Raw genomic sequence first — 19558 nt, forward strand, 5'->3', positions numbered from 1 at the left:
AAGAACCGGACAGCTTTATCTCCTGCAAATGTAAACAAACTTGTTTATCTGAACAATAGGCTGAAGAAGAAGTAGGACTGAGTGGACTTCTGTGCTCTAAAGTTTTTTATATTGTTTTATTTTTGAATGAAGATTTTTTTTGCACGTAATTATACATTTGTAAGTTCAACTTTCATGATAAAAATATTGCATTGCAGTACTTGTATTAGGTGAATTGAAAAATACTATTTCTTTTGTTTTTACAGTGCAAATATTTGTAATAAAATAAATACAAAGTAAGCAATGTACACTTTGTATTGTGTGCTGTAATTGAAATCAGTATATCTGAAAATGTAGAAGACAGCCAAAATATTTAAATATTATTCTATTATTTACAGTGCGATTAATTGTGATTAATTTTTTTAATAGCTTGGTAGCCCTAATTGTAAGTCAGATTGACAAAAGATTTATCATTTTGCATTGTTTCAAGAAAATTACATCTACATGGTAGTTTTAATTTCAGTTTTTTGCAGCTTTATGTGGGCTACTAGCCATTTTCTTTTCTATTCTACTGAGTCTGCTTCTAAGCATTGGAGATTAAATGCAAATAGTTTACCCCAAATAAACTGTATATTTGTATGTGCAGGATGCCCAAGTAGTAAGTGTGGAAAAGTCACTAAACACTCAAACTTTATGGAAAGTTGTCTTAAAATTGCCATCACATTTCCTTTGATATTCTACTCAGCTCCTTGTTAATGTCACATCCCAGATATCACAAATACTGAAATCTGCTCCAGAATAATGGAGCTGGCTTTTAGGAGGCTAAGGTTATTGGTGCATTTTTATAACACATGGGATGATCATCTTTAACTTAATACAAAAGCAATGTAAGAAACAAAACACACAAGTAAAACAAAACAAAACAAAACCAATGCCCCCAAAACATACTCAAAAACCTTACTACTGTTGGCCCTTTTGGGCTGACTGTGTTGTTCCAGTGAAATTCATGACATCTGTGTTGGTACTTTGGGGTGCATATCTGAGTATTGCATTCTGAGGTGTTGCAGCAATTAGAATCAGCTGGAGCTACACTGGGATACCTTTTTGAAGCAAATATATGTGCAGTACCCCATGTCTGTTGGTGGTTGCGTCTATGAGCACATAAAAATAAAATTTTAACTCATTTTTGGTAAACTATTTCCAGTTCACCTTTAAAATATTGTTTTGAAATCTGAAAAATAAGATTTTTTTCCATGTATAAAAATGCTTTTTTAACAAAATTCATTAAGTAAACCAAACTTCATGCTACTTATTTATTTGACAAGCTCAAGAGCTACTCCTGAGGGCATTCTTTGCCAAAAAATTAAAATGCTGTGCATGATATTTTAAAATTCTGCAAATGTTATTTGTCAAATAAATGTAGAGACTCCAGCATGGCATTGGGGAGCACGGGCCACTGGCTACATAGAGGTGGGAGATCACTGTGCAGCTTTCCCCCCTCCCTGGACATGGACTCAGTGGTGAGACTGCACCCAACCCTGACAGTGCAAGGACTGGACCTGCCCCAGAAACACCACAGGGCTCTGTCCCTCCATGCCAGGTGCACCAGGTGTGGGAGGCAGGCTCAGCAAGGCAGGATCCATGTATGGAGGGGATCCAGGTGTGAGTTGAAAGGGTTCTGTGTGTGGCAATCTGGGTGTGGACGGCTCAGTGGGGGATCCGGGTGTGGAGGTGTATCTAGATGCGCAGGGGCTTGGAGGTTTCTGAGTGCAATGGTAATGGAACTCTGCAGGGGGGTCCAGATGAAGGTTGTTGGGGCTCAGCGGGCGGGGGGTGGGAGGGTCTAGGAGACGGGGATAGAGATCGGCAGGGGGGTCTGGGTGTGGGTGACTCAGTGGAGAGGTCCAGATGCTGGGGGAGTGGGACTCAGTGGGGTGTGACTCTGTGTGCGAGTGGCTCGCTGGAGTGGTGCAGGGGGAGTGGGGCTTATCGGGGGGGTTCTGAGTGCGGGGAGCTGAGGCTCGGTGGAAGAGTCTGGGTATGAGGGGATCTGGATGCACGGGGGTTGGGCAGATGGAGAAGAAGCTCCCTGCAGCTGAGGAGCAATGAATGCAAGAAGCGAGGGGAGGAGTGGGGGAGAAAGGGGGAGTTTGCCTAGCTTCCTGCAGCTGGAGGAGAAATCGGGGGGTGGGTCTGAGCTAGCCCTGGATGCCGGGCAGGGGAAGAGGAAATCCCGTCCTCCCCCGCCCAGCCTGGACTAGCAGCTGAGCTTGGCGCAGGGTAGGAGCCACCAGCCAGGTCTTTCTGAGTCCTGCCTTCTGCCCCACACTGATTTACCTCTCTGCCAGCTGTCTTGGGCACCTGAAACATACTGCTGAGGAGAGTTGCATGACCGCTCTTGTGGCTTCTCTTTGCTTCCCAGTCAGAAAGTCATTTTTCTATGGGGAAGCAAAGAAATATTTGGGGGACATAAAGTCTGCGCATGTGCAGTGGCGCAGAATTCCCACAGGAGTAAAGAGCCAACACTTAAAGCTGAACATACACCATATCAGAGGATTCAGATTTCAAAAATATTCAAATTATTTTTTAATGTGTAGATGGAGTGGATGGGTTTACCAGAAGAATTAATAGAATGTAACTTGAAAGAGAAAGATGTCTGAATTATTTATTAGCACCCATTTTCATGGAGTAGAAGAACATATTTAACATTTTTCATAAATATCAGTAGATGAGTACAATGAATTGTAGGAAAATTGACGATAAACATTACGTATTTAAATTGTACAACTTAAATGGTGTTAAACTAATTATAAAATTCAGTAATTCAATTTCTGAATAAAATAACCTGTCCTAATTTTGTTTGGTCCTCATTTTCAGATGAGTCACCCGGATGTTCTGATACAGGTGCTTGACATTTTAAAAAACTCTGGTGAGTTAACTTCTTTATCTGTAATTAATGCTTGCTTACTTAACTGCTTTTTGTACTAACATTGCTGGGAAAAATAGAACAAAGCGCACACAGAATATTTTAATTACAAAAAGGATAGAGATTTTATGTTTTACTGTAGCCTTTTTCAGTCAGTGTAATGCTAGTGAATGGTGCTAGACTGATACTGACTGCTTTCTGGAAACCACATGGGAAGAGGCAATTCTTAATTTAGTTCTATGTGGAGCACAGGATCTGGTCCAAGAAGTGAATATAGCTGAACTGATCAGTAATAGTGACGATAATGTATTTAAATGTAACATCTTTGTGGAGGGAAAATACCAAAGAAGCCCTAGACAACAGCTTTTAACTTTAAAAAGGAAATTACAAGAAAAATTACAAGGGTGAAATGTCAGCAAGGCACATGGAAACTTTTAAAAAACACCATAAGAGAGGCTCAAATTAAATGGATACCCCAAATAAAATAATAAGAGGACCAAAAAATGCCACCATGGCTAAATAGAGTAAAAGAGGCAGTTAGAGGAAAAAAGGCATGCTTTAAAAATTGTAAGTCAAGTCACACTGAGGAGAATAGAAAGGAGCATAAACTCTGGCAAGTCATGTATTGAAGTATAATTAGGTAGGCCAAAAATAAATTGAAGAACAACTCCTACCCTGCTCTCCTCCTTATACATTTGCTGGGGTCCTTCTCACAAGAGCCTGTTATAAAGAGAAATGGCCTCATTGCTTTGTTTGGGAGGCATAGAAGAGATACTACGCCCAATATTTCCTTATCCCAAAGAAGAAAGGTGTTTTTTGTCCTATCCTAGGCCTGCAGAGACTGAATGTGTATATACACCACCTCAGATTCAGGATGGTAATGCTTGTCTACATCTCTCAAGACTGATGAGTGTTTCTTGACGTCCAGGATGTGTACTTCCACATAGCCCTCCATCCATCTTATAGGGAGTACCTAAGATTCATGGTGGGCCCCACTCATTACTAATATGAGGTACTGCCATTTGGACTCCATGGAACCAAGGGTCTTTATGAAGTGCCTAGTGATAGTTGCGGCACATCTCAGCAGGAAGGGCATTCCTATCTACTCTTACCTGGACAATTGGCTGAAGCAGTGCAGATCCCAGAAGATGGCAGCAAGCCTGGAACTGACACTGTGCTCTCTCAGTTGGGCCTCTTAGTAAACTCCCCAAAAAATCATCTTACCATATTGCAGGTGATAGAGTGCAAAAAAGCCATAATTGGCTCCAGGTTTCAGTGCAGTCACTAGTGTTTGGGATAGAATCAAACCTGTCTGTGATGGGTCAGACATGTCTGGGGTGCTAGGCCATATATCAGTATGGATGTATGTGATGGCACTTGGTAGACTTCATCTCTGGCCATTCCAACTCTGGCTCACACCAGTCTGTTCCCTGGCAAAACACCAGATGTATGAGAAGATCATGATTCCATCTCACGTCATCACAGAACTCAGATGGTGGAAGGAACCCACAAATGTGTGCAGTGGGTTCCCTCCCCTACAAGGACTCTAATCATAGATGTGTCAGGAACAGGCTTGGGGAGCCCACCCAGACCATCTAAAGATGCAAGGGACTTGGTCCCTGGAAAATACAGTGCTTCACATCAAAGTCCTGGAGCTCAGAGCCATCACACTAACCTGTCTGCCCTTCCTACCTGTTTCCCAAAACTCCACAGTGCAGATCGTGATGGACAACATGTCAACAAAGCACTATATAAACAAGTAAGGTGGTGCACACTTCTTCCTCCTAGTTCTAGAAACTAAGAAGCTCTGGACCTGGTGCCACCATCATGGGATAACCCCAATGTATCTCCATCTCCTAGGAGTCAACAACAACCTGTCAGCAGTCAGTCTGTTACCACACATGAGTGTACATTGAGGAAGTCCTCCATAAAGCCGATATTCTTGCATTGGGGGAACCATCTGATAAGCCTGTTTGCTCCCAGTGTCAATGCAAAGAGCCAGAACTTTTGTTCCAAAGGGCTTGTGAACCTGGGGTAGTTACTGGATGTCTTCTTTCTGCAAGGATCTCATGGCATTATATGTGCATTTTCACCAATTTTCCCTCATCCCCAGGGTAACTTCCAAAATCAAGAGACAAAGCCATGATTAGTCTAATATTCTGCACTAGCAAGTTTTGGCTGACAGAACTAATACACATGTCCATTCAGCCACTGATCTAGCTCCCAGACTATCCAAAAGTGATCTCAGAGCACCACAGCCAGATAAGCCACCCAGACCCGAAGTCACTGCAACTGACAGTGTGGCTGTTTGCTGGCTGAGTACCATGGGGGGAAACTGTCCCCTCCAAGTCCAGGAAGTCCTAATAGAGAGCAGGAAAACAGAAACCAGGAATATGTGTTCTTCCAAATGGAAGGTGTTCTCAATATGGCAGCTCAGGAGGTTCTGGACCTGATCCAGGCCTTAATACCACAGACCCTCAACTATCTATTACACTTAAAACAGACTGGCCTTTTGTTCAGTTCTGTTAAGGGCCATCTTACAGCAATTTCTGCTTACCATACCATTTGCCTCTAAAGTTATGCCTCCCCCCCACCCCAACCTAATGGTATCAAAGTTCCTCAAAGGGCTATTCCATACTTAACTCACTGGTCAGAGAGTTAGCCAAGTTAGATACACCTAGATATATTAGACTAATTTCAATAGAGCTTAAGCAGCCTGTGCTGCCTATTTGAAGTATGTCCAATTTCCAGAATTTGTAGGGCAGCTATGTGGAGCTCAGTCTACACATTTCCAAGACACTGTTCTTCGGTAGAGGTTCCAACATTAGATGCTCATTTTCACAGGCCTGTTCTGCAATTATTGTTAAAGTAAGACTTCTCTGATCCACTTCCAAGCAAACCAGGTAATTGCCTGTTTGTCACCAAGAGTGGAATCCATGTGGACCATCACTCAAAGAAGTAAGAACGATTACTTACCTTACAGTAATTGTGGTTCTTAACGATGTATTGTCCATTTGGATTTCATACTCCAACCTCCTTTCCCGCTACTATAGAGCCCTACTCCTTCGGGGTTCTGTATTGGCAATGGAACTGAAGGATGTGTAGGCTTCCTTAGCCCTTTATGCCATTGAGTGAGGGGATGGGAGTATATTGAAGGTGAAGATACATCCCCAGTGGACATTGCTGGGCACAAAAGAATATGATGCTTGAGGAGCATATGCACCAAGAATGTAGTCCATGTGAACAATACATTTCGAAGAACCATAGTTACTGTAACCTTTCCTCCTTACTGAATGTACTGTAGTTGTGGTGAGAATCCAAAGTGATCAGAAGATATTTAGACATATGGCACCTGCAACTTAAATGTACTTAATTTGAATCTAGCAGCTAAAAGAAACAATTAGGGAGAGCTATGTAAGACTTCTATATCTAACATTTTTTTCTTCTCTTCCTTGTTTAGCTTTTTACTCAGATGTGGAGTCTGATTTCCATGCCAAAGTTCCTGTTGTCTTTTGCAAAGATGTTAAAAGGTTTGTTTAAAAGTTCAAAAGGATTCTTAACAATATATCAATGTTTATTCTGCTTATTCATATCTCCTGGCAGCTGGTTGCTTGCACTCCCAGCAATAAACGTCAATGTAATATTCATGCTAACAGTGGAAAGCCCAGAAAGAGAGGTTGTCTTCATCCTCTCACTTGGATTAGCCCATATTCACCGACGACACCAGTTGGGAGAGTCTCGTCATGTTCCTTCTGGATGGAGTTAAATAAGGAAAAGGGAAAGTCATTCCCAGGGGATACTTAAAATTTATACCAACCATTTAATCGAAGGATCTCAAAGCTATTCACAAATTTAAGCCTCACTATCCACATGAGAGGCTGAAAAGGGGAGATGTGCAGATAACTTCATCAACCACTGAAATGCAGCCACATGAATGAAATTTAGCTGCTGTTTAATGGTGTACAGCACCACTGTATGACAGTTTAGGATAGGAGGTATTTGGTTGAAACCAGGAGAGCCGAGCTCCTGGCTACTCCTTGGGGCAGGAACTATTGCTTCCTATGTGTATGGATGTTGCTCGCACATTATAGGGACCAACAGAATGTTAATAATAATAATTTAGGGAGGCAGAATGAAGTTTCTTGAGAGAAGATTTAGCTGGTACATCCCAGCTGTTACATTAAAAAGTAAACACATAGCATAGATCTTAAATGAGTGGATTGGCTCTGGTTTTTGTATTTAATCTGAAAAAGTCAAGGCCCTTTTACCTTTCTGGTGTAAAAAAAAAAAAAAAAAAAGAAAAGAAAAGAAAAAGCATAGTAACTCCTCACTTAAAGTCGTCCCAGTTGACGTTGTTTCAGTGTTACATTGCTGATTAATTAGGGAACATGCTCGTTTAAAGTTGTGCAATGCTCCCTTCTAATGTCATTTGGCAGCTGCCTGCTTTGTCCATTTTTTGCAGGAAGAGCAGCCCGTTGCAGCTAGCTGGTGGGGGCTTGTAACCAGGGTGGACTGGCAGCCCCCCGTCAGCTCCCGCTCCCCTAAATTCCCTGTGCTGTAGCCACCCAGCAGGCTATCTATTGCAGGCATTTCAGCTGACCCTCCCTCCACTGCCATGTGCTGCTCCTGCCCTCTGCCTTGGAGCTGCTCCCAGAAACTCCTGCTTACTGTGCAGGGGGGAAGAAGAGAGGGCTAATGTCAGAGTGTACCCCTCCCCTCTACTCCTGCACCCTGCTTACTCCTTCTCCATATAGAGCAGGAAGGGGACACAGACAGAGAGAGACCGAGAGAGCATGGGGCAGCAGCTGCTGTCTCAACTTCTTGAGCCACTTAAAAAGACAGTGCACTTAAGAGTGGGTCAGATTACTTAAAGGTGCAGTGTGCATCTCTCTGTCTCTCCCACACAAGGTGTGTGTCTGTCTCTGTGTGCTATGCTGTCTCCCCTCCCTCCTGTTCGTGCTGCCTTGTGTGAGAGATGACATTAACAACGTATTAACCCTCTTCCACCCTCTAACTTCACCACCTCAACCAAGCTTCACAATCATCAAAGCTGTGAACAGTATTAAATTGTTTGTTTAAAACGTATACTGTGTGTATATCTGTATAGTATCAGAGGGGTAGCTGTGTTAGTCTGGATCTGTAAAAGCAGCAAAGCTCATGCTCCAATACGTCTGTTAGTCTATAAGGTGCCACAGGACTCTTTGCTGCTTTTATATCTATATAATATATAGTTTTTTGTCTGGTAAAAAAAATTTCCCTGGAACCTAATCCCCCCTATTTACATTAATTCTTATGGGGAAATTGGATTCGCTTAACATCGTTTTGCTTAAAGTCGCATTTTTCAGGAACATAACTACAACGTTAAGCAAGGAGTCACTATATTATCTGAGAGAGAAGATGAATCAAGATAATACAAAGAGAAACCAAAAAAGTGCACTTCAAAGATGATAAGGCTCTAGTTTACTGCATACATCTCTACCTCGATATAACGCTGTCCTCGGGAGCCAAAAAATCTTACCACGTTATAGGTGAAACTGCGTTATATCGAACTTGATTTGATCCACTAGAGTGCGCAGCCCCGCCCCCCCCCGGAGCACTACTTTACCACATTATATCCGAATTTGTGTTATATCGGGTTGCGTTATATCGAGGTAGAGGTGGATTTTATATTTAAAATACTAGCTTTTCCAAGTTTCCTTTGGTTTGACACTCCTCCCGCTCCTACAGATTCATTTCCTCCACAATGGTAATGAATACTAACCCATCTCAGTCAAATGTCCACTCTTTACCCAATATTATTTAATGTCAAGTGAACGATGAGGAAGGAAATAGGAAGAGGGGATAAGATACTAATCTCCATTTTGCATATGTGGAAACACACACTGGAAGTTTGTGACTTGCATAAGGTTACACAGTTAATCGGGCAGAGTTGAGCACAGGAAAAAAATTATCAATGACATTTTTCATTGTTATAGCTGGAAGGGATTTTTTTGAGTTCCAAATCCAACTCCTGCAGTAATGAAAATCGAACTCAGTTTGATAGGTATCATGTTGTTTTCTAAAATGATCACTTTCATTCATGAGAGGTGTTCTGTTATTTGCTTTCAATATGCTGGGGGTGGCAATCTGTCAAACTTTACTTACTTGGAGTTAAAATTATGAACTTAAACTGGTTTCTTATTTCTCTCTTAATGACAGTGGTTTAACTTGTAAAGTGAGTGCTAGAAATGATGTGGCCTGTCTTACAACTGACTTGCTGGCTGCACTTGGCAAACTGGAACCTGTCCTTGCTCCCTTGGTGTTGGCTTTCCGCTACTGGGCTAGAGTAAGTTAATACAAATAAAGACCGCTTAAACATGTCTGTTCTCCCCTTGAGGATTGCACATAAAGTATAATACAGCAACGAATGTGTTATGGGAATAAACTTCCTGTGACAGACGCCAGCATATAATTTATAATATAGTAGTGTCAAAGTTTCTTATGAAATTTTTCTTTTTCCACTAAATCAAAATGTATTATAGTCAAATGTAGTATCCATCTCTCCTGTAAACCATGTCCTCAAATGCTTCAGCATTTATATCCCACAGTTACAGAAAAAAATGTTTGGATAGGGAGAGAGGAATGAAGAGATATGGGAAGGGTGAAAAATATTTTCTTCTGAGACTTAAGGCAGAACCTTATTTGAGGCTGAGATGGAGAGCTGACAGGCAGAGCTGCAGAGGAGGAGGCACTCATTGATCAACAGGGACAAGATTATGTTGAAGGAAAAGAGGGAGTAGATAAGTGCAAGATGAATAGAGGGAATACAAAGACAAAGTCCATGAAGTAGGCTACAGTAAGCTTAAGGAGGGTAGTTTTCAACTGGATTCTGAAATACAAGAAGTAACACACACTTAGCTGTATATAATTGGGTTATAAACATTTGAGAGTTTTAGTGAACTGACTCTGGAGAGATTTATTAATATCAGAACCTGGAAGTAGATTGCAACTCCATGTGCATAGTTTTGTGCATGGTTACAGTAGATGTTTGTTTTTTTTCTAACCCAACGACTCTGAATTCTCTTTTCTGTTCTGTATTGTGAGTTGAAGTGTATGCAGTGGCATGTAATGCAGAACATGTCCACTTTGTGTTTAGAGGCAAGTATATGCTGCCTTTTTTACATCTGTGGAGAGATGTTTTATATTAAATTACTTGCAGTCTCCCAGTGGTGCAACTAAGTTTAAGGAACTTGTGTTGCTAAAATTCCTAGCTAGATTCCTGAAAAGGTCTGACTTGTAAAAGTCATCAAATCTTCCCAGACTCTGAGTTGCAGTACACTAGTGACTCATGAAGAGTTTTCCAGTGGAACTTGTCCAAAGATCTACCGGGTAAGATTTTGTGCTGTGCCAGTATTGAACTCTCACAGCCCAGAGGGAGGGGAGAGCTAAGATACCCTTAAGCCACTTTTGTACTCCCTGGGCTACTCTAGGGCTGGATGGGGACGGTCAAAGTTATGGATGCCGTCCAAGGCTGCCCTATTGGCTGCAGTACTGTCCAGAATCTCTGCACTGCTGCAGCCATACTCCCATCCCCACCCTTGTCCTGCCCCCTACTCCAGGGCTTGCAAAGAGGTTGTTGAATGGCTGTTGTCCACAGTGCCTGTGCAAGGGAATTCTCCCTTAGTCAGAAATGGGGCTTATAGGGCCCTGTACAAGGCATGACTTCTCCCCTGCTTGCAAAGGCACATTGCCACACCCACAATTTCCTTTTAGCAGTTTTATTATCCAAACTTATTTTATTATCCAAACTGTTTCTCAGCTCACCCTTCACATCTTGGGCTCTCCTTGCTCCACATCCCAGGGGACTATGGTAGTCCTGCTGCTTTTGCTTCCCACCTCTCTCTGTCGGTTCTATTATCACAGCCAGTCCTCCTATAATGGAGCAACCTCTAATCATCTATAGCCTAGGTGCAGCCCCTACCTCCTTAATGTGCTCAACTAGGAGCACTTGCTGTGGCACAGGGGAGCTGGACCTGTTTCAGCCACAGGGGCCAGCCTCCATCTGACATGCCCTCTTACATTGCTCTGGCCCTTTTATCTGATGTAAAGGGGCCAGAGAGGGGGTGAGGATCTCACTCTTCACTTATGTTATACACGCTTCTAAAATTGCCACTATATCATTGGCTCTATTCTGGCCTCCATAACATTATGAAGCAGACCAACTAGCAAACATTAGACATCTTATCACCCACAGTACAGTTTCAACAGGTGCAGGGCTTTGCAGATCCTCATTCTAGGACTGGGAACTCCTTCCCAGCATTCATCCCAAGAGAGTGAGCATAATTTGCCAAACCCACTGCTCATCAAAATCAAGGCAGTTTTAAATAATGAGCTCATGTCAGACTGCCAGCAAAACAACTGTACACATTTTTGCCTCCATCTCCCACTGGGTCAACTAGAGATACGATTGCTGAGTATAAGAATTGAGCTGTAACAGCCCTATTAAGTATACTTCAGATGTCAAATCCTTTTATAATTCAGGTTTGGGTTCACTACTAAACGATACTTGACTTTAAATGACTTGACTTTATTGAAAAGTGCATTCCATTATATAGTATTATTAATATTATTGATATTTTTGTGAAGAGAGTTTCATAAATCGATTAGTGCCATACAATACACAAAGACATTACATTACAAACTAGAAAAGAGAACGGTTTGAAGTCTAACTAAAAATAGTGAAAAACCTCTTGAGCTCACTTGGAAAAGCATTCTACCAGCATAGAGCCAGATATGAAGAAGCCTTCTATACCTGGTGATTGCACAATAGCAGGCTCTCTAACCAAAACCATAAATCCCTGGCAGAAGCATAAATGTGAGCCACAACTGCATAATTATGATAGAATCAATGAGTGTTATAATAAATAATAATAATAATAAAGTTGAACTTTACAAATGATTACAGATTACATTTTATCCTCTGGCCAATGTGTATCTACTGTAACTTTCTGAATAATGCTGTAACATGGGAGTTTCAAGGTGTGGAAAAAAGTAGGTGAGGTGCTGTGTTCTGAATGGATTGTGAGTGAGAAGTAGATAACATAGAAGACATCTGTATAAAAGTTTATCATTTCCTTAGATTTTGAGATGAAAGACTTTCTAGTCAGCTTCAGCATATACTCCATATTCTTTTTGAACTTTTTTAATGGCTCATTTATATAATGTATTATATAATTAAAATGCTAAAATCTTATCAGAAAACTACAGCTGTTTTATCTTTTTGTAGTTGTGCCATATTGACTGCCAGGCAGAAGGTGGGATTCCCTCATATTCTTTTGCCTTAATGGTGATATTTTTTCTTCAACAAAGAAAACCACCCATTTTACCATCCTATTTAGGCACTTGGGTAAGTTTTTTTTATGACAATATTTAATAACTCTACTCTTGCAATATTTTTAACGGGCAGTGCTACATAGGTATTTTACAGATCATAAGATGTGTCATACTAGATTGAATAGTTTAAATAAAGCACCTGGCACATTTTTCTTTATGTGGTTGACATGTGCCTGTTGCTTCTGAGGAAAGTGAAAGATTCTCATAATATACCTGGACTATTGTGCAATTCTGTGCTTTGGGTCAGAGGGAAGGAATTTATTTTTTAACTCAGTTGACACACTGAGATGTGATTACCCTTTTCTTACCATGCATAACTAACATTAGCAATGTTGGTGAAATTATCTTTTTGGGGCCCTGAAATTGCCATTTCTATGTTTTAGTCCAAGTATGGTATGTGACATACAATCTTGTTCTCAGAAATTCTTTAATTGTATTTAGATTGAAGGCTTTGATTTAAAGAGGGCAGATGACTACACACTGAGAGGTATAGAAGAGGAGAAGTTTTTAAGATGGGAGTACAAGCCAGCGAATAATGGAGCGGGGAAAAATTCAAGTGGTGTAGAAGACAAAGCTAAAGCTGAACAGCAAAAAGGTGGTAAGAAGTCAACAAGCTCAGAAACGGACAACCAAAGTAATGCGAAGGAGAAACATGGCAAAGTGAGTCATTGTTTTATCTGAATGGAGACCACATCTGCCGTCTGATCATTAAACTTTTTATTTAAAAAAAACTTAGAAAAAAACTGGAATTTTCATTTCTTACTGCTACTAAACATTCATGTTCGTTTCAGTCTCCCTTAGCATTTGAAAAACCCCACCAAATATCCCTGGGGCAACTGTGGTTAGAACTGTTGAAGTTTTACACACTGGAATTTGCTTTGGAGGAATATGTCATCAGCGTACGGGTACAAGAACTCTTAACCAGAGAGAACAAAAACTGGCCTAAAAGGCGAATAGCCATTGAAGGTACGGTAATGTTCATTCTACCAGGTCTACAGACATTATGCTTTCTTCTTTGGATTTTACTTACCTAACATTTATTTCTAGTACTTGGACAAGAAATTGCATTAGATGCAAATGGAGAGGAAAGTAGAAGTTTAGCTGGCAAATATACATAAGTTAATCAGGCTACCTGAGGACATGTTATCTACCCAGCACTGCAGTATGAGTACAGTGACGCCTGAAATATGGAGTACCATTTCCCCCCAGCCTTTTCTCCTTCTGTTCCATCTCTGTAATACTGTTCCTTCTCTCCTTGAACCATCTCCATCTATTTCATTCTCTGTACTTTTCTCCGCCCATTCTTCCTTCCCATTTGTTCTGGGGGCGTGGGAACATTACCTGTGCAAGATCCCATACCATTGGGTCTTCTAGCTGCCTCTGATCATCAGTTTATTTCCTCTGCTTCTGACATATGGACAGGGCAGAGAGGAGAGCATTGATCAGAGCGAATAGAACCAGCTCAGTGGAGTAAAAGCTCCCTTGGGCCATATTCCCACACTGGGAAGCTAACTGTCCGCATAGTTGGATGATGAGTATGTCCTGGAAAATATATTTAAAAACTAGATGTCTGACCATAGGTAATACATTTGAGAGCCTTGAGGCAGAGTATATTTGATGCTGATACATAATGTGATATGTGATGATGGAGAAAGAAGAATTCCCTTTCTTTGCCTAAATTTTATCCATTTCCATTTGGAAAACATTAATATTTTATTTAATTATTTATTATTTTTTAAAAAATTAAATAGTATTTGTTACGAAAGATCAGAAAGTAATGTACTGGGACTCTGGATCGCCAGTGGTGATAGAAAAGTGAGGAAGTGGAAAAAGCTTTAGGAAAGAAGATACAGTTTTTATAGGAGATTGAGATGGTGAGACATCCAGGAGGAGTTGTAGGAGAAATGGCTAGATATGAGAGACTGGACTAAAGGGGTGGAGGTTGAAAGTAGGAGGTAGATTGGTTAGTTATCAGCTTAGAAATGGTAGTGCCTGAGGTCTCATAAAGCACATAGAGGAAAAAGGAATGGGCCAAGTAGACAATCTTACAGAATGCCAACAGAAAAGAGGAAAATAAGGAGTCAGCAAAGAGATCCTGGGGAGGAATTGGTGCGGTGTGAGGACAGGAAGAGAACACTGTCAGGGAATGTAGAGAGAACAGTAATGAAATGTGTCAAAGGGAGGAGACAAAGTGAAATAGGATTTGAAAAATGTCCTATCACATTGCTAGAAGGAGGTTTGTTAATGACCTTGGTGAAGGAGCAGCAAAGAGTCCTGTGGCACCTTATAGACTAATGGACGTATTGGGGCATGAGCTTTTGTGGGTGAATACCCACTTTGTCGGATGCATGTAAGTGGGTATTCACCCATGAAAGCTCATGCTCCAGTACAACTGTTAGTCTATAAGGTGCCAAAGGACTCTGCTGCTTTTACAGATCCAGACTGACACGGCTACCCATCTGATACTTGGTGAAGGAGGTTTTGCTAAGATGGATGTCTATATTGGACATGATCAAAGACACGTTAAGGAGGGGAACTTAAGTCTGTGGGAATAGACTTTGAGTATTGGAGATGAGAATCCAACCTAGTTATCATCCCGGAAACTGAAGTCCCTAAGGGTATGTATGTCTGCACTGCAAAGAAAAACCTGCAGTACTGTGTCTCAAAGCTCGGGCACCAACCAGAGCTGGAACATCTACATTGCTATCTTTAGCCCATCAATGTGAGCCGTGTAAGTCCGAGGAACTGACCTGGCTTTGAGACTTGGTACAGCATGTGTTTTTTTTTTGCAGTGTAGACATATCCAGAGATGAGAGTAAGGGATCTAATAGAGAGAGAGAGTATCTGAACCATGAGGGAAAAAAAGAAAATGTGTCAAGATAATGATCAAATAGTGGTTATTCTAAGAGGGAGGGATTATATCCTTTTAACAATGTTTTCAGCTAAATTCCATGTGATGAATTTTTAGTACAGGAGTTGATGTAAGAGGAAGAAGCAACCCACCTTGATATTTAAGATCTGAGGTGGAATTGTCAGTAATTGCAGTTATGAAGGTCGTCTTTGGACTTGTAAATCGCAAAATTTAATCTGGAAGTTACAAGAGAGACTCAATAGGAAACTCTGTGAGATCATTTTACATAATCAGTTTCCTGACTGTTGCTTCACTTTTAAATAAATTATTTATCAAATTAAATCAATGAAAAAAATCAAAGAAGGAGAAAATCTTGGGCAGGATTACCCGAAGATTGATTGTAATATCTGGATATTTATTTTACTTTCAAGTTTAGGAATCAGCCATAATATGGGATTTTTTGAAGAAAGCAGAAATGGTACACAATTTTTTATTAATTAAATCAGACATTACTGTAAATATATGGTGATTATACAGAAAAATCTGAAGACTCTCTTGGGATCCAGATCCTTAAATGGTACTTAAGAACAATATATGTCTATGAGCTATTTATTCCATTATATCCTTCAGCCTTGTGATGAAAACAGTCTGGTACCAAGATGAAATGAAAAAGAGGATGTATCATGTAATAAATATAATTCTGGACTATATTATAGGGTTCTGTAATTTGAAATACAAAATACTAATAATGTATGTATTTGAAATACATTATTGTGCAAATATTACTTGATGTATAGTAGTAAATTACTACTTGAATTGTCTTTTTCTAGATCCTTTTGCACTAAAGAGGAATGTTGCACGAAGCCTAAATAGCCAGATGGTGTTTGAGTACATCCTGGAGCGATTCAGGACAGCGTATAAATATTTTGCATGTCCACAAACTAAAGATGGGATTAAATCCAAATCAGATACCAAGAAAAAAGAAAAGGAAAAAATTAGCAGCAAGAAATCTGCAAAATCTGGAGAAACTGTAGCCAACTGTTGCCTTCCACAGGGAGAAAACTTTTTAGAGAAACAGAATGCAGGAAATGGATGTAGTGTACAAGAATATGAACTTGAATGTAATGAAGTAGAATTTACATCCAAGAAATGTATTTCTGAGAACACAGACAGTTTGTTAGTAAATAAGACAGATGCGTTGGATTCCAATTATGATGAAGACGGAGAGGAAACAATATCTCTTATTTCTAAAGAATGCTGTGAATTAAAGCAAAAATCACTCAAAGAGGAAGATGATCTAGAGCTTTCAGAAATTTGTCTAACTAAGGACAAGCTAAGCCACCATTGTAATTGCAGTGAACGTTGGTTCCATGACCCAAATTCTGTTAATGAATTTGTTGATGTTGAAAGTGGACAGAGTTCAGTAATGGAGTGTTCACAGAAGAATAAGTGCACTAGCACATCAGCTACCTCCCACAACTGCAAAGCAATGGTAGATGTTTGTAACCTTAAAGATGAAGATAAACTCTCCGGAGAAGAAATGCATTATGTGTTTGATAAATTTATTTTGACTTCTGGAAAGGTAAGATGCATTTTAAAGATGTGTAAATGGTGGGGTTATTTCACTCCAACATCAATAAAACATACACTTGGATGCAAGGTGTCTCCTTTTACTACCTGTTAGAACTGTATTCCTGCTTCCAAACTGTTAGACTGCCAAGTGGGAGAATTGTTTAGTTGTTATTCCACTCTCTGTCCTGAATTACTTCTCTCCCTGTTTCAAATACTTGCTCCCTCAGCATAGGTGAATGTATTGTTACAGGGCTGAAATAAGTTAACATGTCAGGATATCTCCGTGGTTTGAGAGGAATTACAACATAGCTTTACCAGCACCATTACCCATTTTCCTATGGTACAAAGAGATGTATAATTATCTTGGTTATATAATGTCATGTTCCTCACTGTCAGATTAGAGATGTATAGGCTATTTTCTAACTTTCATTACTTTTCCGTAGTTGGGAAGTGCAGTGCAGTTGCTCGCCATAGAAGAGAAAGGAAGAACTGGATAGCCTATCTTTTTTGGGCCCTGATATTTTTTTTGTTTTTTTTTTTAATTTCTGTTCATTTGTAAGAAGGCAATTTATTATTTTGAATGAAACTTACTTATAGCAGTTTTATATCATTTTCCAGTTTTCAAAATATTGTACAAACATGACCTAATTTGACCCTAACTAAATGCAAGTTATTTACTAATGTATAGCTATCACCCTGGCTATAACTATCCCCAAGGACTGGAAGGTTGGCTTTCCTTACATTCTCCTTCTCTAGGTAAAAACAACTGATACATTTCAGTGTGGAAAACTCCAGATTTTCAGTTTTTAAAAAAGTAACTCAGAGAAAAGACTTGCCAGTGCAGTGATAAGAAGTATGCAGGCATCTTCCTGAATATTAGATGTTTTAGAGTAAATTGACATCACTCAGTTTTCACCCAGCCAAAAGTGTTGAGAGTCAAAAAGGCCTTATCAAAAAATAATCAGTGACTCCAGCTTGATTATATCTCCTTTCTTTTGACTGCCACTGAAGGAATTAAACGGGAGTTCAGGGTATGTGCTGCTTTAATATTGGCAGACTTTATAGGAGTACTGCAATTTCTACAGTGTCTTTATTAATATAGTTAGTAAATTGAACAATTGTTTCTAGTCACCATGGTTTCAATATTTTAGAATTAATGACTCTTATACTTACTTTTTATTCATTATTTGGAAGAGGAAAACAAGCTTTCCTGCTTTTTAACTTGATTGCTTTCTTAACTTTGAATGAACTACTCATTGAACTGAATTGGTTGAATAAACTGAAATGAGGAAAATATTCTCTTTGTACCTGTAGAAGAGGCTATTGCTATCAAAAACTAGTGTAGCATTTCAGCAAACTCTGGTTCCAGGTGCTTAGCCAGTAACTTCCATGCGTTTGCTGTTTTGACTTTTTTACAACTTGGTAGGAAGCATACTGGTGTTTAATTTAGATTATTGTAAACAATTGTAATAAGTTTAGGCCTTAACATAGGTCGTTCATTCCAAATTTAATTTTAAATAGGTTTTTTCTTAAAAAATAAACCTGTATTCAATGTAAATAAAAAATCTGATTTAAATTTTTAAAAAATCGTTTTATTTAAATTAAATAAAAATATATTTACATTTTGTTTTAAACATTGATTTTTATCCACTTCCATCCTTTCATGACACTTTGACACGAAGACTGTTCTCCAGACTATCTCAGAGTGTTGGATAACGCATTAGAGATGATAATATAGCATGTTTATGAAAGTGGAGTTCCTAAGGGCCTAGAACTGTTTGTGAATGATAGTTGTGCAATATAAATATATATTTCCTCATTTTGATTATTAAAATATTTTGATTCGTTTCAGACTTTTTTTTGTAAAAGTCCAATTTATTAAAGGGACACTGTTAATAAACACATTTCTGCCCAAATATCTTGTCGGTTCTCCTTGACTTTTAGAATCAGGAGAGAAATTATAGGGCAGAAGGTTTTTTCCCCCCTAAGCTCTGTTGGATAGGGGGTTAGGTGGAATTGATGGAGCTGTAGTAATTGGTAGAGGAGTTATTCTCTTTTGTACTTTTAAATATTGTCAAGGATGCCAGGATCTCTGGATGAGAACTTCCCCCCCCCCCTTCGTAAATTAAAATAGGTAACCCTAGGGTTAGTGTATCTGTAACTGAAAGAGATTAGCAAAGATAAATGTATTTGTTTTTTCAGTTGGTTTGCTGAACTTCGTGTAGTCAGTTCTGTTTTCCAGCATAGTCAGTCAATCACTTAGGGCTTGTCTTCACTACTGGGGAGAGCCATGCTGCTGCAATCGATGCAGTAGGTGTTGATTTAGCGGGTCTAGTGAAGACCCGCTAAATTGACGGCAGAGCGCTCTCGGTTGACTCCGGTACTCCAGCTCCCTGAGAAGAGTAAGGTAAGTCGACCGGAGAGCTTTTCCTGTCGACGCAGTGAAGACACTGCAGTAAGTCTACTTAAACTACGTCAACTCCAGCTGTGTTATTCATGTAGCTGGAGTAGCGTAACTTAGGTCAATTTACCCCAGTGGTGTACAAGCCGTGTGTTGACCATGTTGTTTGTGTGGGTCTTTCACATAGTAATAGGAAAGAGAAAAACATTGTAAAAAGTAGCGTGATGGTAAACTCAAAAACTGCTAAAGGGGGTCTCAGAGACAAATGTAGTATCTGAAACTACTTTCAACTCTTTGTAAAAAATTGATTAGAAATTGAATCAAATGTTTTTCTTTATTTATTAACGTCACATTTTAAACCTATATAGCCGATCCTGTAGTCCTTACACAGGCAAACCTCTCATTGATGTCAGTGGGAACATTACCTAAGGAAGTATTACATTACTGGGCTTGTAAC

At 39.7% G+C, this 19558-nt stretch overlaps 1 protein-coding gene across 4 annotated transcripts in view; it reads left to right on the forward strand.

The window, feature by feature from the left end:
• The window catches only part of TUT4 (terminal uridylyl transferase 4), a 70043-nt gene that overhangs the window by 24146 nt on the left and 26339 nt on the right, over positions 1-19558 (forward strand). For all 4 annotated transcript variants that reach the window (XM_030571455.1, XM_030571452.1, XM_030571453.1 and 1 more), the window contains exons 7-13: positions 2857-2908; positions 6366-6435; positions 9104-9230; positions 12171-12290; positions 12719-12937; positions 13069-13243; positions 15959-16710. In XM_030571455.1, coding sequence (XP_030427315.1) covers positions 2857-2908; positions 6366-6435; positions 9104-9230; positions 12171-12290; positions 12719-12937; positions 13069-13243; positions 15959-16710 — 1515 coding nt within the window. The remainder of the gene's footprint in view (positions 1-2856; positions 2909-6365; positions 6436-9103; positions 9231-12170; positions 12291-12718; positions 12938-13068; positions 13244-15958; positions 16711-19558) is intronic.

This window comes from Gopherus evgoodei, chromosome 8 (assembly GCF_007399415.2).
Source record: "Gopherus evgoodei ecotype Sinaloan lineage chromosome 8, rGopEvg1_v1.p, whole genome shotgun sequence".
Lineage (NCBI taxonomy): Eukaryota > Metazoa > Chordata > Testudines > Testudinidae > Gopherus > Gopherus evgoodei.